Source organism: Salmo trutta, chromosome 3 (genome assembly GCF_901001165.1).
Source record: "Salmo trutta chromosome 3, fSalTru1.1, whole genome shotgun sequence".
NCBI lineage: Eukaryota > Metazoa > Chordata > Actinopteri > Salmoniformes > Salmonidae > Salmo > Salmo trutta.
Window position 1 is genome coordinate 32,258,482 of NC_042959.1, and position 26,947 is coordinate 32,285,428.

At 45.7% G+C, this 26,947-nt stretch overlaps 1 protein-coding gene across 2 annotated transcripts in view; it reads right to left on the bottom strand.

The window, feature by feature from the left end:
- drp2 (dystrophin related protein 2) overlaps positions 1 to 26,947 on the bottom strand; it is a 202,217-nt gene that overhangs the window by 53,770 nt on the left and 121,500 nt on the right. For both annotated transcript variants that reach the window (XM_029731055.1, XM_029731052.1), the window contains exons 5-10: positions 17,006 to 17,126; positions 16,055 to 16,166; positions 15,626 to 15,782; positions 11,669 to 11,815; positions 4,462 to 4,540; positions 3,454 to 3,514 (exon numbers count right to left, since the gene is read on the bottom strand). In XM_029731055.1, coding sequence (XP_029586915.1) covers positions 3,454 to 3,514; positions 4,462 to 4,540; positions 11,669 to 11,815; positions 15,626 to 15,782; positions 16,055 to 16,166; positions 17,006 to 17,126 — 677 coding nt within the window. The remainder of the gene's footprint in view (positions 1 to 3,453; positions 3,515 to 4,461; positions 4,541 to 11,668; positions 11,816 to 15,625; positions 15,783 to 16,054; positions 16,167 to 17,005; positions 17,127 to 26,947) is intronic.

Below are 26,947 nucleotides of genomic sequence, written 5' to 3' on the forward strand. Positions count from 1 at the left end.
ACAGCCCATAAGGAATTATCAGGCAGCACGGGGGGGGGGGGGGGGGGGGGGGGGGGGAGAAGAGATACTGGGGCTGGGGGGGGCAAACGGGGGCAGCAGAGAGGCCAAACGGAGCCCACCAGGGCTAACAGCAGTGATTAAGAAAATAAATACACTCATTTGTAAAAGAGATACGCTGACAAAACACACTCACGCGTACAAGGCACACACACACTCACACACACAGTACACATGTGCGCACACGTGTATGGATGGATGCACACACACCGACAACCTCCCCCCCACTCACACACCTCAGAGCTGAAAGTTAAACACAGCCCAACCAGGAAGGATGGAGATTTGATGAATAAATTAGACGTCAGGGAAGGGGCTTAACTCAATACTGTTCTCCGAGAGATACCTTAGTATGAATGTGTTCTCTCCAGGTAACTCAATACTGTTCTCTGAGGGATACCTTAGTATGAATGTGTTCTCTCCAGGTAACTCAATACTGTTCTCTGAGGGATACCTTAGTATGAATGTGTTCTCTCCAGGTAACTCAATACTGTTCTCCGAGGGATACCTTAGTATGAATGTGTTCTCTCCAGGTAACTCAATACTGTTCTCCGAGGGATACCTTAGTATGAATGTGTTCTCTCCAGGTAACTCAATACTGTTCTCCGAGGGATACCTTAGTATGAATGTGTTCTCTCCAGGTAACTCAATACTGTTCTCCGAGGGATACCTTAGTATGAATGTGTTCTCTCCAGGTAACTCAATACTGTTCTCCGAGGGATACCTTAGTATGAATGTGTTCTCTCCAGGTAACTCAATACTGTTCTCCGAGGGATACCTTAGTATGAATGTGTTCTCTCCAGGTAACTCAATACTGTTCTCCGAGGGATACCTTAGTATGAATGTGTTCTCTCCAGGTAACTCAATACTGTTCTCCGAGGGATACCTTAGTATGAATGTGTTCTCTCCAGGTAACTCAATACTGTTCTCCGAGGGATACCTTAGTATGAATGTGTTCTCTCCAGGTAACTCAATACTGTTCTCCGAGGGATACCTTAGTATGAATGTGTTCTCTCCAGGTAACTCAATACTGTTCTCCGAGGGATACCTTAGTATGAATGGGTTCTCTCCAGGTAACTCAATACTGTTCTCCGAGGGATACCTTAGTATGAATGGGTTCTCTCCAGGTAACTCAATACTGTTCTCCGAGGGATACCTTAGTATGAATGGGTTCTCTCCAGGTAACTCAATACTGTTCTCCGAGGGATACCTTAGTATGAATGGGTTCTCTCAGGTAACTCAATACTGTTCTCCGAGGGATACCTTAGTATGAATGGGTTCTCTCCAGGTAACTCAATACTGTTCTCCGAGGGATACCTTAGTATGAATGGGTTCTCTCCAGGTAACTCAATACTGTTCTCCGAGGGATACCTTAGTATGAATGGGTTCTCTCCAGGTAACTCAATACTGTTCTCCGAGGGATACCTTAGTATGAATGGGTTCTCTCCAGGTAACTCAATACTGTTCTCCGAGGGATACCTTAGTATGAATGTGTTCTCTCCAGGTAACTCAATACTGTTCTCCGAGGGATACCTTAGTATGAATGTGTTCTCTCCAGGTAACTCAATACTGTTCTCCGAGGGATACCTTAGTATGAATGTGTTCTCTCCAGGTAACTCAATACTGTTCTCCGAGGGATACCTTAGTATGAATGTGTTCTCTCCAGGTAACTCAATACTGTTCTCCGAGGGATACCTTAGTATGAATGTGTTCTCTCCAGGTAACTCAATACTGTTCTCCGAGGGATACCTTAGTATGAATGTGTTCTCTCCAGGTAACTCAATACTGTTCTCCGAGGGATACCTTAGTATGAATGTGTTCTCTCCAGGTAACTCAATACTGTTCTCCGAGGGATACCTTAGTATGAATGTGTTCTCTCCAGGTAACTCAATACTGTTCTCCGAGGGATACCTTAGTATGAATGTGTTCTCTCCAGGTAACTCAATACTGTTCTCCGAGGGATACCTTAGTATGAATGTGTTCTCTCCAGGTAACTCATACTGTTCTCCGAGGGATACCTTAGTATGAATGTGTTCTCTCCAGGTAACTCAATACTGTTCTCCGAGGGATACCTTAGTATGAATGGGTTCTCTCCAGGTAACTCAATACTGTTCTCCGAGGGATACCTTAGTATGAATGGGTTCTCTCCAGGTAACTCAATACTGTTCTCCGAGGGATACCTTAGTATGAATGGGTTCTCTCCAGGTAACTCAATACTGTTCTCCGAGGGATACCTTAGTATGAATGGGTTCTCTCCAGGTAACTCAATACTGTTCTCCGAGGGATACCTTAGTATGAATGGGTTCTCTCCAGGTAACTCAATACTGTTCTCCGAGGGATACCTTAGTATGAATGGGTTCTCTCCAGGTAACTCAATACTGTTCTCCGAGGGATACCTTAGTATGAATGGGTTCTCTCCAGGTAACTCAATACTGTTCTCCGAGGGATACCTTAGTATGAATGGGTTCTCTCCAGGTAACTCAATACTGTTCTCCGAGGGATACCTTAGTATGAATGGGTTCTCTCCAGGTAACTCAATACTGTTCTCCGAGGGATACCTTAGTATGAATGGGTTCTCTCCAGGTAACTCAATACTGTTCTCCGAGGGATACCTTAGTATGAATGGGTTCTCTCCAGGTAACTCAATACTGTTCTCCGAGGGATACCTTAGTATGAATGGGTTCTCTCCAGGTAACTCAATACTGTTCTCCGAGGGATACCTTAGTATGAATGGGTTCTCTCCAGGTAACTCAATACTGTTCTCCGAGGGATACCTTAGTATGAATGGGTTCTCTCCAGGTAACTCAATACTGTTCTCCGAGGGATACCTTAGTATGAATGGGTTCTCTCCAGGTAACTCAATACTGTTCTCCGAGGGATACCTTAGTATGAATGTGTTTCTCTCCAGGTAACTCAATACTGTTCTCCGAGGGATACCTTAGTATGAATGTGTTCTCTCCAGGTAACTCAATACTGTTCTCCGAGGGATACCTTAGTATGAATGTGTTCTCTCCAGGTAACTCAATACTGTTCTCCGAGGGATACCTTAGTATGAATGTGTTCTCTCCAGGTAACTCAATACTGTTCTCCGAGGGATACCTTAGTATGAATGTGTTCTCTCCAGGTAACTCAATACTGTTCTCCGAGGGATACCTTAGTATGAATGTGTTCTCTCCAGGTAACTCAATACTGTTCTCCGAGGGATACCTTAGTATGAATGTGTTCTCTCCAGGTAACTCAAAACTGCCATCTCAAGCAAAGTGAATGTATTTTTTCAACAATGACCTAAAGACCTTTTTTCGTCACACACTTTTGGACTGTCTGCACTCATGTCCCCCAGTTGGACTTGATGTACTACACATACACCCCCCCCCCACATACACACACAGTTGGACTTACTTGATGTAGTAGGGCACTTTGTTTGGAGAGATGGCGCGTTCCCAGGGTATCTGCACTGAACCTGAAAGTGAGGGGGAAATCAATCGCTGAGGCACATCAAGCATGAAAAGCCATTTGCACATAACCACTGACCATGATCATGTCCCAAATGGCACCCTATTCCCTATTTAGTGGACTACTTTTGACCAGGGCCCTATGGGTATAGTGCACTAAATAGGGAAAAAGGGTGCCATTTAGGGCATGCCCCGCATCAACCCAGACCGTCTGTGAACATTCAGGCACCACAGAGGGAGAGCTGCATCACATAACAGGTGAGCTAAAGTTGAATGAAGGGAAAAGCAGCCTTTTGTGTCCAGTCTCAGAGAGGATTAGGTTGTTTGCAAAGGCTAATGGGATATATGGGAGACGGAGGAGGAATATTGACAAGACCCGTTAAATGTAGCATTTTAGCAGTAAGCTACAGGGGTAAGCTAGCTGGGACTGGAATAAGCTAGACTGGAATGGCTGGGAAGTTAAGGGAGACACACACACAAGGACACTGTCACAATGAACACAGTGAGGCAGCTACACAGACACACATTCCTGGCAGGGATAAAGAGATCAGCCCCAGAAGCATGACAGTGCTGACACAGCAGAGCTGGATGGGGGGGGACTGAGGACAGTAGGGGTTCCCTTTAACTACCACCACCATCACAGAGCAGCACGCACGCACACACACGTGACTGAGCACAGACACACACTACCGCTGCTGTGACTCAGTGGGGGCTCAAGGTACAAAGCCTGCCCCCTCGTCACCCGACCCAGACAACACAGTCACACACACAGCTTCACACTGTGACCAACCATGTTCTAATCCCCCCCCCCCCCCCCCCCCACCCACCCACCCATCCGCATTTTCAACATCCCACCCCCATCCTGCCCCCAGCCACTATACAGGCATAGCACAGCGTGGCACAGAGCGTCACAGCACCCGGCGACAGCTTCTAATGAATGTGGAGGAGCCTTTACTGGAGAGGAAGTGCTGGGATCCAGGACCAAAGTCTCTATGGGCATCCTGCAGCTGCTTCAGACGCTCTTCAATGGAGCCCTGCGAGGAGACATACAGTTACATTACATTACACACACATACACACATTTACATGACATTGAATTATACACACAAACACACACACACATTTACATTATACACACACACACACACACACACACAAACACAGCACGGGCAAAATTCAATTACATTTGATCAAAAGAATCAAAGAGAATAACGGAAGCGTCTTTATCTCATCTCACACCCGCTACAAACACACGCAAACATCAACCCTCCCTCCTCCTCTCCTCATCCTTCGTTTGGCAGTTAGATAGGGCTATGGGAAAATGTAAACATTGACACACCTCTCCTGCCACCTTGCCATAGCCCTTTGAAGAGTATCGAGTAGGGAAAGACGACACTGAATCCACTCCGATCTGTTAGGCTCTTTTTTAAATGAGGACAGTCATCTCACAGTAAGCTGTGTACCGGAGTAGAGGTGTGGGGGTTTGTGTCAACAAGCGAGAGGGATTTGAGTTCATGGAAATAAGTTGTGCCTTTCATTGTCTCTGTACGGTGTGTTTTTGTCGATGTGGCTGTCCCAAAAGGGATTTGTTGAGGACTAATCCTGGTTTATTTACAAGGTATTCGATTCAGCATGTAAATCATTGTCAGAGGATGTCGAAACAGCTCCACAAACAAAGGGCTCTAAATCCACTCACCAAGGCCGGCCCTGGCCTTTTGGGGCCCTAAGCGAGAATTGGTTGGGGGGGCTCCCCTACCTCGTGGGCAAAACATTTTAGTGGACCTCTTGACAACGGAGAGAAAAATGTATGTATTAAAGCTACAATTCTACACATTTTGCCAAGACTTACCATGTCAATAATATCGGAGTGAGAGTGGGGGACCCCTGGATACCTGCCCTGTGTGATTACTACAAATAAAGATTGCTGGCTAGACTAACTTACCAATCTAAAAATTGTTAGCTGACATGCTAATTGAGTGACTGTCAGTGACTGACATAACAAGACAAAAACTACTGCACAGCCAAATAAAAAACATTGCACTGAGTGTATTCTACTATTCTAACTCTCAAAAGTAAGTTGAGACCCAGACTGAATTCCTAAAAAAAAATTGTGCATACACTGAATGTACAAAACATTAGGATCACCTTGCTAATATTGACTTGCACCCCCCTTTTGACATCAGGACAGCATGAATTCGTCAGGGCGTGGACTCTACAAGATATGGAAAATGTTCCACAGGGATGCTGGCCCATGTTGACTCCAATGCTTCCCTCAGTTGTGTCAAGTTGGCTGGATGTCCTTTGGGTGTTTGGACCATTCTTGATGCACACGGAAACCTGTTGAGCATGAAAAACCCAGCAGCGTTGCATTACTTGACACACTCAAACCGTTGCGCCGGTCACCTACTACCATATCCCGTTCAAAGGCACTTTAATATTTTGCCTTGCCCATTCACCCTCTGAATGGCACACAGACATAATCCATGTCTCTTTTGTCTCAAGGCTTAAAAATCCTTCTTTAACCTGTCTCCTCCCCTTCATCTACACTGATTGAAGGTGACATCAATAAGGGATCACAGCTTTCAACTGGATTCACCTGGTCAGTCTATGTCATGGAAAGAGCAGGTGTTTCTAATGTTTTGTACACTCAGTATATATATATATATATATATATATACACTACATGACCAAAAGTATGTGGACACCTGCTCGTCGAACATCTCATTCCAAAATCATTGGGATTAATATGGGGTTGGTCCCCCCTTTGCTGCTATAACAACCTCCACTCTTCTAGGAAGGCTTTCCACTACTAGATGTTGGAACATTGCTGCTGGGACTTGCTTCCATTCAGCAACAAGAGCATTAGTGAGGTCAGGCACTGATGTTGGGCGATTAGGCCTGGCTTGCAGTCGGCGTTGCAATTCATACCAAAGGTGTTCGATGGGGTTAAGGTCAGGGCTCTGTGCAGGCCTCGCTTTGTGCACAGGGACATTGTCATGTCGAAACAGGAAAGGGCCTTCCCCAAACTGTTGCCACAAAGTTGGAAGCACAGAATCATCTAGAATGTCATTGTATACTGTAGCTTTTAGATTTTCCTTCATTGGAACTAAAGGTCTAGCCTGAATCATGAAAAATAGCCACAGACCAATATTCCTCATCCACCAAACTTTACAGTTGGCACTATGCATTCGGGCAGGTAGCGTTCTCCTGGCATCCGCCAAACCAAGATTCGTCCGTCAGACTGCCAGATGGTGAAGCGTGATCCATCAGTCCAGAGAACCCGTTTCCACTGACCCAGAATCCAATGGCGGCGAGCTTTACACTACTACAGCCGACGCTTGGCATTGCACATGGAGATCTTAGGCTGCTCGGCCATGGAAACCCATTTCCTGAAGCTCCAGATGAACAGTTCTTGTGCTGACGTTGCTTCCAGAGGCAGTTTGGAACTTTGTAGTGAGTGTTGCAACCGAGGACAGACAATTTTTATGCGCTTCAGCACTCGGCAGTCCCATTCTGTGAGCTTGTGTGGCCTACCACTTTGCGGCTGAGCCGTTGTTGCTCCTAGACGTTTCCACTTCACAATAACAGCACTTACAGTTGACCGGAGAAGCTCTAGCAGGGCTGGAATTTGACGATTTGACTTGTTGCAAAGGTGGCATCCTATGACGATGCCACGTTGAATGTCACTGAGCTCTTCAGTAAGGAGATTGGATGGCTATGTACTCGATTTTATACACCTGTCAGCAACAGGTGTGGCTGAAATAGCCGAATCCACTAATTTGAAGGGTTGTCCACATACTTTTGTATATACAATTCCAGTCAAAAGCAGCCAACAAGCCCTATTTGGTAAAAGACCAAGTCCATATTATGGCAAGAACAGCTCAAATAAGCAAAGAGAAACAACAATTCATCATCACTTTAAGACATGAAGGTCAGTCAATACGTAAAATGTCAAGAACTTTGAAAGTTTCTTCAAGTGCAGACGCAAAAACCATTAAGCGCTATGATGAAACTTGTACTCATGAGGACCACCACAGGAAAGGAAGACCCAGAGTTACCTCTGCTGCAGAGGATAAGTTCATTAGAGTTACCAGCCTCAGAAATTGCAGCCCAAATAAATGCTTCACAGAGTTCAAGTAACAGACACATCTCAACATCAACTGTTCAGAGGTGACTGCGTGAATCAGGCTTTCACGGTCCAATTGCAAAGAAACCATTACTAAAGGACACCAATAAGAAGAGACTTGCTTGGGCAAGAAACATGAGCAATGGACATTAAACAGGTGAAAATGTGTCCTTTGGTCTGGAGTACAAATTGGAGATTTTTGGTTCCAACCACTGTGTCTTTGTGAGACACGGTGTCCGTGAATGGATGATCTCCGCGTGTGTCGTACCTACCGTAAAGCATGGAGTAGGAGGTGTTATGGTGTTGGGGTGCTTTACTGGTGACACTGTCTGTGATTTATTTAGAATTCAAGGCACTCTTAACCAGCATGGCTACCACAGCATTCTGCAGAGATACACCATCCCATCTGGTTTGAGCTTAGTGGGACTATCATTTGTTTTTCAACAGGACACTAACCCAACACACCTCCAGGTTGTGTAAGGGCTATTTGACCAAGACGGAGAGTGATGGAGTGCTGCATCAGATGACCTGGCCTCCACACTCCCCCGACCTCAACCAAATTGAGATGGTTTGGGATGAGTCGGACCGCAGAGTGAAGGAAAAGCAGCCGACAAGTGCTCAGCATATGTGGGAACTCCTTCAAGACTGTTGGAAAAGCATTCCAGGTGAAGCTGGTTGAGAGAATGCCAAGAGTGTGCAATGCTGTCATTAAGGCAAAGGGTGGCTTTTGAAGAATATCAAATATGAAATATATTTTGATTTGTTTAACACTTTCTTGGTTACTACATGTTTCCATATGTGCTTTTTGATAGCTTTGATGTCTTCACTATTATTCTACAATGTAGAAAATAGTAAAAATAAAGAAAAACCCTTGAACGAGTGGGTGTTCTAAAACCTTTGACCAGTAGTATATATATATATATATTTATCGTTTTTTCGGGTCGGGGGCCCCTTAGTGCTGGGGGCTTTAAGCGGCCACTTATGTCACTTACGCCTGGAGCTGGCCCTGCCAATCACACTGAGAAAGAGAGTGAGATAGAGTAAGATAGAACAAGGCACAGTTATCCCGAGGCACTTCAAGGACAAGCAAGTCCAATGAGCTGAGATGAGAAGTTAGCATTATGGAGAGGAAAACATTACCATTGCTCAACATGCACACGGCTGTGCACACTGGCTCGCCCAAATGAATAAGGCAGGATGCACTCAAGCCTACGCAGATTGCTTCAGACTAATTTGGAGCAGTTGGAATGCTGCAAGGAGATGTCGGTGCCAACTCTGCAGCGTACTACCATCTATCTCTACTACCGCTAGACTACTAGGTTAACGGAGGTTTGCAGCAGAATTACTAAATTATTCAAGACCAAAAATATTAGAGTATCAGCCTTAAAAAAAAAGCATTACGTCTGTGTCACAGCAGAGAGAGCAGCAGCAGCATATGATGTTATTCAAATGACATTTAGCATCACATTATTCAACAGGAGAATGAGGGGAGGAGGGGAGCGAGAGGGAGAGAGAGGGGGGGGGCGTTCAATATGTTTCTGTGTACTTACTTTGGCAACGGAAGACAGACTAATCACTGAATAGAATCATTGAATTGAGAGAGACAGTAAGAGAAAGGACAAGAGAGACAGAGAGAGCAAGAGAGAAAAGAGCAACACACAGGGAGCAGGGGAGAAAGAGAAACACACAAGGAGCAGGAGAAAAAGAGCAACACACAAGGAGCGGGGGAGAAAGAGAAACACACAAGGAGCAGGAGAAAAAGAGCAACACACAAGGAGCGGGGGAGAAAGAGCAACACACAAGGAGCGGGGGAGAAAGAGCAACACAGGGAGTGGGGGAGAAAGAGCAACACACAGGGAGCAGGGGAGAAAGAGCAACACACAAGGAGCAGGGGAGAAAGAGCAATACACAGGGAGCAGGGGAGAAAGAGAAACACACAAGGAGCAGGAGAAAAAGAGCAACACACAAGGAGCGGGGGTGAAAGAGCAACAACACACAGGGAGCAGGGGAGAAAGAGCAACCCACAGGGAGCAGGGGAGAAAGAGCAACACACAGGGAGCGGGGGAGAAAGAGCAACACACAGGGAATAGAGGAGAAAGAGCAACACACAGGGAGCAGGGGAGAAAGAGCAACACACAGGGAGCAGGGAGAAGAGCAACACACAGGAGCAGGGGAGAAAGAGCAACAACACACAGGGAGCAGGGGAGAAAGAGCAACACACAGGGAGCAGGGGAGAAAGAGCAACACACAGGGAGCAGGGGAGAAAGAGCAACAACACACAGGGAACAGGGGAGAAAGAGCAACACACAGGGAGCAGGGGAGAAAGAGCAACACACAGGGAGCAGGGGAGAAAGAGCAACAACACACAGGAAACAGGGGAGAAAGAGCAACACACAGGGAGCAGAGGAGAAAGAGCAACACACAGGGAGCAGGGGAGAAGGAGAAACACACAAGGAGCAGGAGAAAAAGAGCAACAACACACAGGGAGTGGGGGAGAAAGAGCAACACACAGGGAGCAGGGGAGAAAGAGCAACACACAGGGAGCAGGGGAGAAAGAGCAACACACAGGGAGCAGGGGAGAAAGAGCAACACACAGGGAGCAGGGGAGAAAGAGCAACACACAGGGAGCAGGGGAGAAAGAGCAACAACACACAGGGAGCAGAGGAGAGTGAGCAACAACACACAGGGAACAGGGGAGAAAGAGCAACACACAGGGAGCAGGGGAGAAAGAGAAACACACAAGGAGCAGGAGAAAAAGAGCAACACACAAGGAGCGGGGGAGAAAGAGCAACACAGGGAGCAGGGGAGAAAGACCAACACACAAGGAGCGGGGGAGAAAGAGCAACACAGGGAGCGGGGGAGAAAGAGCAACACACAGGGAGCAGGGGAGAAAGAGCAACAACACACAGGGAACAGGGGAGAAAGAGCAACACACAGGGAGCAGGGGAGAAAGAGCAACACACAGGGAGCAGGGGAGAAAGAGCAACAACACACAGGAAACAGGGGAGAAAGAGCAACACACAGGGAGCAGAGGAGAAAGAGCAACACACAGGGAGCAGAGGAGAGTGAGAAAAGCCTTCTTTTCTTATCTGAGCCCTTGCCTTATTTGCTGATTCCTGGCATCCTCACCACTTTCCCCTCAGAACAATCCAATAGGTTTCACTCTGGAGACAAAAGGCATCATTTGTTGCATCCTCTCTAAAATGATGCAATCACAAGAGAGGCCAAGGCAAAGCTGCAGCTAAGCCTAAACCCATACACTGTTGTAGCCTCTCACTACTGAGCCATACTGCAAGAAACTCGGTCAGAAACTCGATCAGATGGTATTTGATTTTTGATTATTTTGATATAGATATTTGTACTGCACTGTTGAGGAGAGCTTGCAAGTAAGCATTTCTTTTTTGTAAGATTTTATTTTTCTTCCAATACAAAAGCATAAATAGACGAAGACAATAGACAACTTAACATTTACGTACATTCATTTCTACAGACGTTAATGACGTCACACTTGCTCAGACACACGTTCCCCCATGTACACTTTGATTTGAGATGTCTTGTGAGATGACCACAGATGAAGTGGGCCATGGAAGACCAGGTTATTAAAGGACGAGTGGTTGTATGGAGGTTGAAGAGATGTTGTGGGAAGATTGAGGTTGTGCAATTACCACAGATGTGAAGTGAAGTCAATCATATAACACGTTACCAGCAAGGGTATTATGGGGAGGTTGAAGGGATTCTGAGGCAATGTTGAGGTGATGTTGTGGGGAGGTTGAGGGGAGGTTTAGGGGAAGTTGTGAGGGTAGTTTGAAGAAAGATTGAAAAACCTTAAAGTTAAGGTTTTCAGTTGAGATAATGTTATCGACTGGTTAAGTGGAAGACAAGGTGATGTTGTGGAGAGGTTGTATGGATGGAAGGTGGTCGTGGGGAGATTGTGTGAAGGTTATGGGGAGGTTGAGGGAGGTGGTTGTGGGGAGGTTGTGGGAAGGTTATGGGGAGGTTGAGGGAAGTGGTTGTGCGGAGGTTCAGGTCCAGTTACCTGCAGTAGTTTCCAGCGGCTGTTGAGGTGCTCCAGGGAGTGGGCGTTGTCCATGGACAAATGGACGTCAGAAATGGCCAGCTCATGAGCCAGGTCATTGATGTGCTTCATGCCTTCCTTCACCTGAGTCAGCTCCTCCTTAAACAACTAAAGGTGAGAGGGAGGGAGGGAGGGAGCGAGGAGAAAAGGAGAGAGTTGTAGAAGGAGAAAAGAGAGGAAGGGGAAATGAGAGAAAGGAAGATGAGGGAGAAAGAGAGCAAATAAGAAAGAGGGAAAGGGAGGAAATGGAGAGAAAATTAGAGAGGGAGAAAATATAGAATTAGAGAGGGAGAGGGAGAAAATAGAGAATTAGAAAGGGAGAGGGAGGAAATAGAGAGAATTGGAGAGGGAGGAAATAGAGAGAGAATTAGAGAGGGAGAGGGAGGAAATCGAGAGAATTAGAGAGGGAGAGGCACATAGACAGACACGCACGCCCCCCCCCCCCCACATGGTACATGGTACTGGCTGGGTTTTCAACTCAGTAAATTATAGAAATCAATTGAAATTTGGTTCATGACATTCATCAAATAATAAAAAATTCACAATGCATGCCCAATTCCTTTCCTCCGTTGACTGAGTTTAATGGCATTAGACTCACTCTGTTATATGGCTGTGTGGACTGTGGACCTAGTATTGGAGCTGCTGCCCGCACAAACACCATCACCATGGGAGAGATACAACAGGGACCCTTCATGGCTTACGCAACTTAAGAGTCAGATCAACCCAGCCAAAACAGCACTAATGATCTAAGGGATGTATGAGTGTGTGCGCACACAGTGCTGCAGTTATATCAAGCTAATGGCGTCTGTGCTGCAGCCTCATGGCAAAAACATGAGATAAGAGAGAGAGAGAAAGAGAAAGAGAGAGAGAGAGAGAGAGAGAGAGAGAGAGAGAAGAGAGAAGAGAGAGTGTGTGTGTGTTTGTGTGTGTTTGTGTGTGTGTGTGTGTGTGTGTGTGTGTGTGTGTGTGTGTGTGTGTGTGTGTGTGTGTGTGTGTGTGTGTGTGTGTGTGTGTGTGTGTGTGTGTGTGTGTGTGTGTGTTTGTACACCACAGAGAGACAAAGCCTGCTGGAATGCCTGCCCTGGAGACATAGAAAAATGAGGAACGTGCTGGCACTGACAGCAAGGCAAACATTGACATGATCATTGTGACTTAACAACTAAACAAATGACTGGCTGGGGATTCAACATCAGCCAATCAACTGAGGGAACTCCGTCATATCAACATGTCACTGGCTATTGACTCAATGCGCTGCTTGCTGTTGTTGGCTTAATTGGCTGTCCGTTTGGGAGAATGAATGTAGGAGAAGGATAGAAACTAACACTTTCTCTGAAACAATTGTGTACATAAATACACTGAAACACACAGAGTGTGACATTTATGGTGGCAAAGGAGCACAGATTTGTGGGTAGGAAAGGCTACCATAAACCTCATAACAATCAGGCAAGGTAATTAAATTTGAAACTTTCTTAAACAAACGTGTTATAAGGAGGTTAATATTTAACGCTAGTTTATTCAACTAAATGATGAACAGGGATCTCCTTACAACACACATCGTTGAGAAGAAAAGTTTCTATTTAGGGTTCATACTGCTAAATTATAATGAGGTTTACAGTATATTTTGCACAGGTCGGTGCCCTTTCAAATCAAATCACAATTTATTTAAAGTGCATTTGACAAAACAGCAAAACAGTAAACAGTAAAACATGATATATTTAAGCCCCGAGGGAGTGTTGTATATGGCCAATACGCCACGACTAAGTGCTGTTCTTATGCAAGATGCAATGTGGAATGCCTAGATACAGCCCTTAAAGCCCTTTTTCAGCCCTTTTTCTTTAATTTTACTATTTTCTACATTGTAAAATAATAGTGAAGATATCAACACTATGAAATAACACATATAGAATCATGTAGTAACCCAAAAAGTGTTAAGCAAATCAAAATACATGTTATATTTGACATTCTTCAAAGTAACCACCCTTTGCCTTGATGACAGCTTTGCACACTCTTGGCATTCTCTCAACCAGCTTCATGAGGTTGTCACCTGGAATGCATTTCAATTAATAGGTGTGTCTTGTTAAAAGTTAATTTGTAGAATTTCTTTCCTTCTTAATGCATTTGAGCCAATCAGTGGTATACAGAAGATTGCCCTATTTGGTAAAAGACCAAGTCCATTTTATGGCAAGAACAGCTCAAATAAGCAAAGAGAAATGACAGTCCATCATTACTTTAAGACATGAAGGTCAGTCAATCCGGAACATTGCGACTGCACTTGAAGAAACTTTAATCAAGTGCTATGATGAAACTGGCTCTCATGAGGACAGCCACAGCAAAGGAAGACCCAGAGTTACCTCTGCTGCAGAGGATAAGTTCATTACAGTTACCAGCCTCAGAAATTGCATCCCAAATAAATGCTTTACAGAGTTCAAGTAACAGACACATCTCAACATCAACTGTTCAGAGGAGATTGCGTGAATCAGGCCTTCATGGTCGAATTGCTGCAAAGAAACTACTACTTAAGGACACCAATAAGAAGAAGAGACTTGCTTCGAACAAGAAACATGAGCAATGGACATTAGATCGGTGGAAATCTGTCCTTTGGTCTGAGTCCAAATTTTTAGTTCCAATATTTGTGGGACGCAGAGTAGGTAAATGGTTGAACTCCACATGTGTGATTCCCACTGTGAAGCATGGAGGAGGACGTGTGATGGCGTGGGGGTGCTTTGCTGGTGACACAGTCAGGATTTATTTAGATTTCAAGGAACACTTAACCAGCATGGCTACCATAGCATTCTGCAGCGATATGCCATCCCATCTGGTTTGAGCTTAGTGGGACTATCATTTGTTTTTCAACAGGACAGTGACCAAAAACACATCTCCAGGCTGTGTAAAGGCCTCCAATCACCTGACCTTAACCCAATTGAGATGGTTTGGGATGAGTTGGACCGCAGAGTGAAGGAAAAGCAGCCAACAAGTGCTCAGCATATGTGGGAACTCCTTCAAGACTGTTGGTAAAGCATTCCTCATGAAGCTGGTTGAGAGAATGCCAAGAGTGTGTAAAACTGTCATCAAGGCAAAGGGTGGCTATTTGAAGAATTGCAAATATAAAATATATTTTAATGTGTTAAACACTTTTTTGGTTACTAGATGATTCCATGTGTTATTTCATAGTTTTGATGTCTTCACTATTATTTTACAATGTAGAAAATAGTAAAAAATAAAGAAAAACCCTTGAATGAGTAGGTGTGTCCAAACTTTTGATTGGTACTGTATATATTATAATTACATTTTGCTACTTCAGTGTCTTATAAGCCCATGTGGCACACACGTCCTGAAGACGCAATACTTAAACACTAATAAGATCATAATAAATTAATAAAAAAATCGAATCAAATCATGCCGCCCAGAAACACTTAAACCACACTGAGTCAATACTAACAGAAACAAAGCTAAGAGAACAGAGGGATAGAGAGACAGATCTTCCATAATTACAGTGAAATAACAACCATCTAGCCAGCGGAGTGGAGGAGCCTCTTCACAGCTAACAGATTAGCAAGCGTAGCTAGAGGGAATCTTCTAGACAGTTTTCTTATCAATGTCTTCACAGCATTGTCTCCATATCTAAGCAATGAAGATGGATCTGTTCATGTTTCGGGCACTATTTAATCTGTGTCGATTCCACAGGTATCTTATATTTCAAATCACTTTGATTTGAAATCTGATATCTGCAGATTCTGTCTGGCCCTGGTGGTGAGGAGGACAGTACACACACACACACTCGCACTCGCACACACGCACGCACACACACACACACACACACACACACATGCGCACGCACATGCGCACACGAACAAACCCAGCTTTTTATTTGAAACAGACAGCTTGCTTAATATTTGAGACGCACACATACATGCTTACCTTGGTGGCATCGATGTGGTCCTGCAGTGAGTCGATGAAGAGGTCCCCTACAGGCTCCCATGCATCCCGGACCCCCTCAGCCTGTTCTAGGGCCACCGCCAGCTCCTCCATGGCTGCCTGGGTCTGCAGCAGGCGCTCCAGGGTCCGCTCCATGTGCCTTGGACACAGACAGAATACTTTAACTTCTACAGTTGTTTTCTACATTGTCATATGCCGTTTTACCACTAACGCAAGACATCACCCTAATACCTGAGCAATACACCAACCCTAACCTTATTTCGGCCATAGTATTTTCCTTGATGCTGTCTCAATATAAAGACCCAATCATATTTGAGTACAGGCAGGGTAAAAACATCTCTAGCCAATCAAAAACCCAGAATGATGGGTGTATTGTAGACCAGTGGAGTGGGCCTGTGCCGCATATCTGACCTGTGTCGGTCCACGCAGCGGGCAGTCAGCTTCTCCCACAGGTCACTGGCCACGTTGGCCTGCTTCCACACTGAGCGACTCACGTTCAGGATCCGCTTCCTCGGAGACACTTCTGGAGGGGGAGGAGGGGATGAAGAGGGGGGAGAAGGAGAACACGGTGAGAGATTGGGCAGGCAGGCAAAGAGAGTGTTAGCCCCAATTGGTGCAAACATCAGTAGAAAGAAACAGTTGGATAGGAGAAACTGTGAGAAATATCTTGTTGGGGGCAGAGAAACAGGGAGAGTCCGCCCCCATCTTCCCCCATGCGTGCCACCAGTGGTGGAGAGCCAGAGGACGCTGGTTGGGGGAGGGCGAGGAAGGGAGGGAAGGAGAGTGGGGGGCAGAAACAGCCTAGCATGCTGCATTATTGATTTGACCAGATGGTGTGAACTGGGCTAATTGGTCCCGACCCAACTGCTCTCCCCAAACATACATTCTCTGATCCACTCTGATACAGCAGGACAGGTAGCTGCTAATCAGACCTAATGGTGGATACACACCTGCTGGAGATCAACTTACTGAACTCCCTATCTCACTCTGTTCTCACTGCTCAGGTCTGCTTTTGGTGTGTGTGGCAGGGTGGGGTGGTATGGGGAGGATTGGCACCTACAGATGTAGGATCTTAATTTGATCACTCTTCTGTTGGTGACTCTTTTGTTGCAAACTTGGAGTGTATTCAGGTTTAAAAAGGCTTCTAAAGTTTGTACTTTCCCCTTTAAAATGTCCGACTTGATTTACCCTAACAAAAAATGTATCAACCGCTACAAAACATTTCCATTAATTATAATCCACATAATAATTAACATTTCCTGTTGCTGCAGGATTATTTTCCTCCTGTAGCAAACTGGCTCAAATTAAGATCCTATATATGTAGGTTGTCATTTGGCACAGTTTTGGGGTGGGTGGGCAGACCTTTTCCGTCGGGCAGCGTCTCCTCGGGCTCCTGGAAGGGGTGCTGTGCCAAGAAGGCCTGAGCAGACTCCAGCACAGAGTAGATGAATGGCCCCCGAGACTTGACATCCTCCATGAATACCTGGAGACAGACAGAACACAGAGAGATGAAAGCATGGTTCAATCACATACAAACAACATGCATGGGCTCATTATAACACATACTGTACATTATATACACACACACACACACACACACACACACACACACACACACACACACACACACACACACACACACACACACACACATCAATTTGCATACATGAACACACACAGTGAGGAGCAACTGGCAGGGCCACATAGGACTGCCTAGCTGTCAGTCTGTACTATATCGTCTCTATGCTGAACTGCCTGAGTACATGCACATTATTCTGCTGCAGACCTAGAAACCAACCCAGCCACCCAGTGGAATTAATGACTCATAGGCTGTCCCACAGGGCTCTGGTCAAAAGTAATACACTTTATAGGGAATAGGGTGCCATTTAGGACGTAGTCACAGAGAATCCTGTGGGCCCTATGGACCGGCAGTGTCAACCAGACTCTCTCGTCCTCAACAGCTAATCTCCATTCACCACTCAACTTATGCTAGGTAAAACCTTTAGCCTATATATTAGTACGTTATTAAACTAAAGTGAAATACACTGACTGTGCAAAACTTTAAGAACATGACATAGACTGACCAGGTGAATCCAGGTGAAAGCTTTGATCCCTTACCGATGTCACCTGTTAAATCCACACATGGAATGTGTATATGTGCCATTCAGAGGGTGAATGAACAAGACAAAATATTAAAGTGCCTTTGAATGGGATATGGTACTAGGTGCCAGGAGCACCGTTTTGAGTGTGTCAAGAACTGCAACGCTGCTGGGGTTTTCACACTCAACAGTTTCCCGGGTGTATCAAGAATGGTCCACCACCCAAAGGACATCCAGCCAACTTGACACAGCTTTAGAAAGCATTGAAGTCAACATGGACCAGTATTCCTGTGGAACGCTTTCGACACCTTGTAGAGTCCATGCCCCGACAAACTGAGGCTGCTCTGATGGCAAAAGGGGGTGCAACTCAATATTTTATATATTTAGGCTAGTTACATTAACAGTAAGAAACGCAGTAAAACAGAAAGCGAATGGAGATCCAGATTGCCTACAGCCTACTAAAGTGAAATGCAGCCATGCACAGCTGTCTGTGTAAATGGGCCTATAGGCCAGCATCAAACATGGAAAACCATGCCGCTCATGAGTACAGTAACACGTTGTGATATGGACCAATGCACTTCTGTGGATCAAATTCGACCCACCTAATCAATTAAGCAACGCCAGCCTACCATAAACACGTTTCCGATACGTACAGTTCCATTTACAGCAACGGAAACCAATAGGCTACCAATAAAACCATAATAGAATGTATTTATTTCTATGACGAAACATACTGATATGTGGCTGTACTCAAGGGCATCATTTGGGTTCTTACATTGGAAATATATTGAATTCTGCAGTCACCGAGTATTCCAGCCACTCTCTTCCTATGAACCAGTTGCTATTAAATGAACGTTTTTGGACAGAACACCTGCGGCTAGGGTAGGATTCTAGGCTAACCTGGCCTGGCTCCTCTGTTCAGATATCGTCAGGAAGAGTCGGAGGTGGAGGAAGCCGTGGGGCCATTATCCTGGCGACGCTTGTGGAAGGGTAGGTAGGCTCTGCACGCGGTGCTAGCTGGAGCTCGACATCATCATCGCTGCTGGGCTTGGCGGCGGCCTCGGTGGCTTGATTCTGCTGTCGCTGCCAATCGCTCGCTTTCTCCTTTTGGTTTTGTTTGGGTAACTTGGCGAAGCCAATTTTTGATATCCATCGTAGCAGTGGCAGAATAGCTGATTCGAGCTAGTTAAATAGACTAAGGCTAATAACGCTAACAATTTTTATAGCTAGCTAAGAAGCTAACTCAACTCTGTAGTCGTGGGGCGCGAGGCAGAGTTGAGCGAAGCAGCTTCAACTGTAAACTTGACCTCACCCTTAGAAATCAAAATAGAATATTACAGGCGGAGACATATCACGTTATTCACTTAGCCTACCACAGGAGTCATATCTAGGGCTATGGCGGTCATGACATTTTGTCAGCTGGTGATTGTCAAGCAAATAACTGCGTTCTCACGGTAATTGACTGTTAATTAACATAAACACATTTAGCATCTCCTGGTTTCCAAGCATAGCCTACAAGATACTGATGCAGACCTTTGGAACATCTACATTTTAAAATGTCTAATAAGTCCATTTAATATAGCCAGTGGTGGAAAAAGTACCCAATTGTCATACTTGAGTAAAAGTAAAGAAACCTCAAAGGAAAATGACTCAAGTAAAAGTGAAAGTCACCCAGTAAAATATTACTTGAGTAAAAGTTTAAAAGTATTTGGTTTAAATATACTTAAAAAAGTAAATATAATTGCAAAATTATATTGAAGTATCAAAAGTAAAAGTATAAATCATTTCAAATTGCTTATGTTAAGCAAACCAGACAGCACAATTATTATTATTTGTTTTATGTACGGATAGCCAGGGGCAAACATAATTTACAAATGAGGCATTTGTGTTTAGTGAGTCCGCCAGATCAGAGGCAGTAGCAATGACCATGTTGTCTTGACAAGTGCGTGAATTGGACCATTTTCCTTATCTGCTAAGCATTCGAAATGTAACGAATACTTTTCGGTGTAAGGGAAAATGTATGGAGCAAAAAGTACATCATTTTCTTCAGGAACGTAGTGAAGTAAATGAAAAGTTGTCAAACATATAAATAGTAAAGTAAAGTACAGATACCCCAAAAAAACTAGTTAAGTAGTACTTTAAAGTATTTTTACTTACAGTTGAAGTCGGAAGTTTACATACACCTTAGCCAAATACATTTAAACTAAGTTTTTTTCACAATTCCTGACACTTAGTCCTAGTAACAATTCCCTGTCTTAGGTCAGTTAGGATCACCACTTTATTTTAAGAATGTGAAATGTCTGAATAATAGTAAAGAGAATGATTTATTTCAGCTTTTATTTCTTTCATCACATTCCCAGTGGGTCAGAAGTTTGCATACACGCTTTAAATTGTTTAACCTGGGTCAAATGTTTACCACAATAAGTTGGGTGAATTTTGGCCTATTCCTCCTGACAGAGCTGGTGTAACTGAGTCAGGTTTGTAGGCCTCCTTGCTCGCACACGCATTTTCAGTTCTGCGCACAAATGTTCTATAGGATGAGGTCAGGGCTTTGTGATGGCCATTCCAATACCTTGACTTTGTTGTCCTTAAGCCATTTTGCCGCAACTTTGGAAGTACGCTTGGGGTCATTGGAAGACCTATTTGCGACCAAGCTTTAACTTTCTGACTGTTGTCTTGAGATGTTGCTTCAATATATCCACATACTTTTCCTACCTCATGATGCCATCTATTTTGTGAAGTGGACCAGTCCCTCCTGTAGCAAAGCACCCCCACAACATGATGCTGCCACCCCCGTGCTTCACGGTTGAGATGGTGTTCTTCGGCTTGCAAGCCTCCCCCTTTTTCCTCCAAACATAACGATGGTCATTATGGCCAAAAAGTTATATTTTTGTTTCATCAGACCAGAGGACATTTCTCCAAAAAGTACAATCTTTGTCCCAATATGCAGTTGCAAACCGTAGTCTGGCTTTTTTATGGCGGTTTTGGAGCAGTGGCTTCTTCCATGCTGAGCGGCCTTTCAGGTTATATCAATATAGGACTTGTTTAATTGTGGATATAGATAATTTTGTACCTGTTTCCACCAGCATCTTCACAAGGTCCTTTGCTGTTGTTCTGGGATTGATTTGCACTTTTCGCACCAAAGTACATTCATCTCTAGGAGACAGAACCTGTCTCCTTCCTGAGCGGTATGACGGCTGCGTGGTCCCATGGTGTTTGGTAGGACAAGGGGGGGTGGACTATGTATTTTTGTAAATAACAGCTGGTGCACGATATCTAAGTCTCAATTTATTGCTCACCTGAGGTAGAATATCTCATGATAAGCTGTAGACCACACTATCTACCTAGAGAGTTTTCATCTGTATTTTTCATAGCTGTTAGCATTGAACGAGGGAAACTTTAATGTAGGGAAACTTAAATCTGTTTTACCAAATTTCTATCAGCATATTAAACGTGCAACCAGAGGGGAAAAAAACCTGGACAACCCTTACTCCACACACAGTGTCACAGGCGTCGTAGTGAACAGACCAAGGTGCAGAGTGTAGAGTGCTCATTCTTACTTTATTAAATGATGACACTCCAACAAAAACAACCAAACGACAGCCAAGAGTTCCGTAAGGTACTTAGACTATACGGAAAACTACCCACAAAAAACAAAGGAAAAACAGGCTGTAACGTTCGTCGTTATAGAGGGACCAAGGCGCAGCGGAGGTTTGGTTCATCATCATTTTTATTAGAACGGTGAACCAGCAAAACAATAAACGATACCATGAACGAACAGCTTCACAGGCTACGAATAGCAATGCAAATACAATTCCCCACGAACAGCGTGGGGGAAAATGAACTTAAATGAGATCCCAATCAGAGACAACTAGCGACAGCTGTCTCTGATTGGGAAGACAGAAACCAACATAGAAATACTCCCCAATAGAGCCAACACAAGGCTCCAACGCAAAACAGAAAACAAACACAGGAAAACCACCCAACATAAACCACCCTGACCCAAAACACCTGAGTTCACCCGGTCAGGGCGTGACAGTACCCCCCCCTCAACGGTGCGTACTCCCGGCGCACCAAACTTAAGTCTATTAGGGGGGGGAATCCGGGTGGGCGCCTCACCCTCGGTGGAGGCTCTGGCCCCGGGCGTGTTCTCCCCCCCGCCTCCACCTTAGCCCTACCTCTCTGGCCCGGACTGGACCACTGTGGAGCGGCATGCCCAGGCTCTGGAGCGGAGCCGTCGCCCGGAACAGGATTGGGCACCGGTGGACCGGACCCGGGCCGTGCCGGACTGGGAACACGCACCACTGGTTTGGTGCGGGCAGCAGGGACGGGCCGGACAGGACTGGGGACACGCACCACTGACTTGGTGCGGGGAGCAGGGACGGGCCGGACAGGACTGGGGACACGCACCACTAACCTGGTGCGGGGAGCAGGAACGGGCCGGACAGGACTGGGAACACGCCCCTCTGACTTGGTGCGGGGAGCAGGAACGGGCCGGACAGGACTGGGGACACGCACCACTAACCTGGTGCGGGGAGCAGGAACGGGCCGGACAGGACTGGGGACACGCACCACTAACCTGGTGCGGGGAGCAGGGACGGGCCGGACAGGACTGGGGACACGCACCACTGACTTGGTGCGGGGAGCAGGGACGGGCCGGACAGGACTGGGGACACGCACCACTAACCTGGTGCGGGGAGCAGGAACGGGCCGGACAGGACTGGGGACACGCACCACTGACTTGGTGCGGGGAGCAGGGACGGGCCGGACAGGACTGGGGACACGCACCACTAACCTGGTGCGGGGAGCAGGAACGGGCCGGACAGGACTGGGGACACGCACCACTGACTTGGTGCGGGGAGCAGGGACGGGCCGGACAGGACTGGGGACACGCACCACTAACCTGGTGCGGGGAGCAGGGACGGGCCAGACAGGACTGTGAACACGTACTGGTGCCCTGAAGCGTGGAGCCGGTTTAGCCACTCGTCCTGGCTGGATGCCCATCCTAGCACGGCATGTGCTGGGCATGTCCACCGGACGTACCGGGCTGTGCGGGCGCACTGGCGACACACCGCGCAACTCCGCTTCCCGTGGCCTGGAGCGGGGAGCAGGGACGGGCCGGACAGGACTGTGGACACGCACCGTGGGCTTGGTGCGGGGAGCAGGGACGGGCCAGACAGGACTGTGAACACGTATAGGTGACCTGTAGCGTGGAGCTGGTTTAGCCACTCGTCCCGGCTGGATTCCCATCTTAGCACGGCATGTGCTGGGTCTGTCCACCGGACGCACTGGGCTGTGCGGGCGCACTGGCGACACAGCGCGCAACTCCGCATACCAGGGCTCCTCCTCCAGATCTTCCCTCTGCAGGTCCTCAATCAACTGCCTCATCCTCGTCTCTTCCTCCGCCGTCATCCCCCACGAGAGCAGTGGTCTGGGCTCTTCCTCTGCCCTACCGGACCACCCCATTAGCCCCCCCCCCAAAATTTTCTTGGGGCTGTTTTCCGGGCCTCCTCGACCGCCGCCTGCGACTCCGTCTACCGGCTGGCTTTTCCTCCTCGACCTGGGAGTCCGTCCGCCAGGGTCCTTTCCCCGACATGATCTCCTCCCAGGTCCAGAACTCCTTTCCCTCGCGAGCCCATCTCTCGCGCTCCTTTTCCTCCCGCTGCTTGGTCCTGGTTCGGTGGGGAATTCTGTAACGTTCGTCGTTATAGAGGGACCAAGGCGCAGCGGAGGTTTGGTTCATCATCATTTTTATTAGAACGGTGAACCAGCAAAACAATAAACGATACCATGAACGAACAGCTTCACAGGCTACGAATAGCAATGCAAATACAATTCCCCACGAACAGCGTGGGGGAAAATGAACTTAAATGAGATCCCAATCAGAGACAACTAGCGACAGCTGTCTCTGATTGGGAAGACAGAAACCAACATAGAAATACTCCCCAATAGAGCCAACACAAGGCTCCAACGCAAAACAGAAAACAAACACAGGAAAACCACCCAACATAAACCACCCTGACCCAAAACACCTGAGTTCACCCGGTCAGGGCGTGACACAGGCTGCCTAAGTATGGCTTCCAATCAGAGACAACGATAGACACGTGCCTCTGATTGGAAACCATACCCGGCCAAAACATAGAAAACAAAACATAGAATGCCCACCCACCTATCACACCCTGGCCTAGCTAAACAGAGAAAACACAGCTCTCCTAGGTCAGAACGTGACACACAGAGATGCATACAAAGCTCTCCCTCGTACTCCATTTGGCAAATCTGACCATAATTATATTCTCCTGATTCCTGCTTACAAGCAAAAATTAAAGCAGGAAGCACCAGTGAGTAGATCGATAAAAAAGTGGTCAGATGAAGCAGATGCTAAGCTACAGGACTGTTTTGCTAGCACAGACTGGAATATGTTCCGGGATTCCTCCGATGGCATTGAGGAGTACACCACATCAGTCATTGGCTTCATCAATAAGTGCATCAATGACGTTGTCCCCACAATGACCGTACATACATACCCAAACCAGAAGCCATGGATTACAGGCAACATCCGCACTGAGCTAAAGGCTAGAGCTGCCGCTTTCAAGGAGCGGGACTCTAATCCGAAAGCTTATAAGAAATCCCGGTATGCCCTCCGACAAACCATCAAACAGGCAAAGCATCAATAGAGGACTAAGATCGAATTGTACTATACCGGCTCTGACGCTCGTCAGATGTGGTAGGGCTTGCAATAATCTCAAATATAACATATATTTTGATTTGTTTAACACTTTTTTGGTTACTAAATGATTCCATATGTGTTAATACATAGTTTTGATATCTTCACTATTATTCTACAATGTAGAAAATAGCAAAAATAAAGAAAAACCCTGGATTGAGTAGGTGTGTCCAAACTTTTGACTGGTACTGTATGTCTAGATGTTTAATGCATTCTAAGACTGCATGATGCAACTCTAATGATGATTTGAAAAGAGTTGAATGAAAGGCTTGAGCTTTGATTTGTTTCTTGTGTAGGCTGCACACACTTTCATCAGTCTCTCATTCACAATTAGACAAGCACTTGATAATATTCTCACCAGGCCTCGAATTTCTCAGCAGCTTCCCCCTTGTGTGGCCGTAATGCCCCCTAAAATATCCATGCCTTTTGCAGCCAAAGTGGCCGCACCTCTCACTCACATGGCGCTCTCAGATATCTCAATTCTTATTAGCCAATGCCTGTCACATGATCGGGCCCTTCTCAGAGGTATCTCAGCTAAGAAGTAGGCTACAAGTGAAGACAGATGCAATTGTGCACGTCCGTCTCAATGAATTCCGAGGCGCATATTGAAGATGTTAGAAGAACTGTCTACATTTAGCCTACTTTTCGTCAGCCAACAAGATGAGAAGGCCTAACGAACAGCAAAAGCACTAGCCTATGTCAATCTACATATCCCCAGAGTACAAAAGTTGACCTATTATATTGGTCAACTTGTCCTTCTGAGCAATAAATAAAAATTCCAAACATACTCTTGGACAGTTGTTGTGATGCGATAGATCCCAAATTAATACAACCACTCGCATCAAAAAAAAACTTTAAAAAGTAATGAGGCTGATGCAACAGATCAGGACGTTTAGCTTAAAATGTTGATCAACTATTAGGCTGTTTCTTCACATTATAAGCACAGAAATCGCACACGGCAGTAGGCTGTGAGCAGGAATGTTCCAGAATGCAATAAATTAGCGGGAAAACACCGTTCTCAAAAGTCAACACAAATGTGATTATGCATGTAATGCTTTATTATGAAGGTGCATTTTTATGGTGAAAATTATCTTCCCCAAATTTGAAATTTGTATGCCAGTGAAAGGCGCTGCATGGTCAATCCAACGTCTGCATTGACATGTAGCATTTACGGTGATATGGCCTCTACAGAAGTCTGGGCAATCATACTTTTTTCGCTTTACAGAGTAGCGTAGAGCTGCTGTGAAGGAAGTTGTCAAGGAAGTGAGTTTGTGTTTATACAGGACCTAGCGCCCTCACCTACCTTCAACCAATCATGTCAATGCGGAGCAATACTGAGCCCTACGCATTGTTACAACATTTGAGAGGCGCACGACGATGCAGTACGGAGCTCAATTTGGCCTCTGCGTGCGTCCGGGTGCTCCGCAATTACATCACACCATCCATACACCGCCTCCGACCACATTTTCGGATCAAGCATAAATAGTCTCTTAGGCACTACACCGGTTGTAAAGCAGATTAATGTGCTTAATTTTAAGAAGTTATTTGTCCACTTTAGTTGTGACACAACCCTTATCAAAACATATAGGCCTATGGGCTAGGCTACATGAGGTGTGCGACTAGGATTTGAAAAAGTAAAAAAAAAAAGCATTCTCTGTTTCTTGCCTTACTGAACATGCTGGGCATTATTATTGATAATACATCATTGATAGGCTAATATAATCACCCATCAGACTATTCTTAATTTAATGTTGTCTTTACATATACTAAATAATATGTTTGACATTTGTTTTGATTTAGAACGGACCATTATCATGCACCTGTCTCAGAACAGGGGCAGCGGGAAAAAAATACATGTCATCTATGCACTTAAATAGCGAATGGAAGATGCTTTTCCCTGTGGTTTATTTTCATACCAGCCAGGTAGGCTATACTCCTGTTGTAAAGAGAAGCAATGTGCTTAATATTAGGAAAGCTGATAAATAAATATAGCATGCCTAGCCTATAGAAAGCTGATGGGATCCTCCTCTTTTTAATAGAGGTAATCAAAACTCTGTTTTCTCACACAATTGCATAGCCTATAGAAATGTTGTGCAACATGAGCTCATGGGCTCTCGTGAAGTGTTTGATTTGATTTTTGAAAACATTTGCATTGATGTCAGAGTGATTAGAGGGACAATAGAGTGCTGAGTACCAGGCAGTTAGCAAGTTTGGTAGGATACTAATGACCAGCAGCAGCATCCCAGCTTGAAGCCTAATTACGCGACTAAACGGTCACGTGGAATTTGAATGTGGTCATGACTGCCGGTGTGGTGGTAATATGGTCACCGTAACAGCCCTATTCATAGCTAACCACCTCAGTGGCTTTCCATAGCTCCCTTACACACATCGCCGCTAGCGCTGTCCATTGTGCTGACACAGCGCAGAGAAGATAGCGATTTTGTGCCAACGTGTCACTTAAACATTTTAACTTTTTTTGCT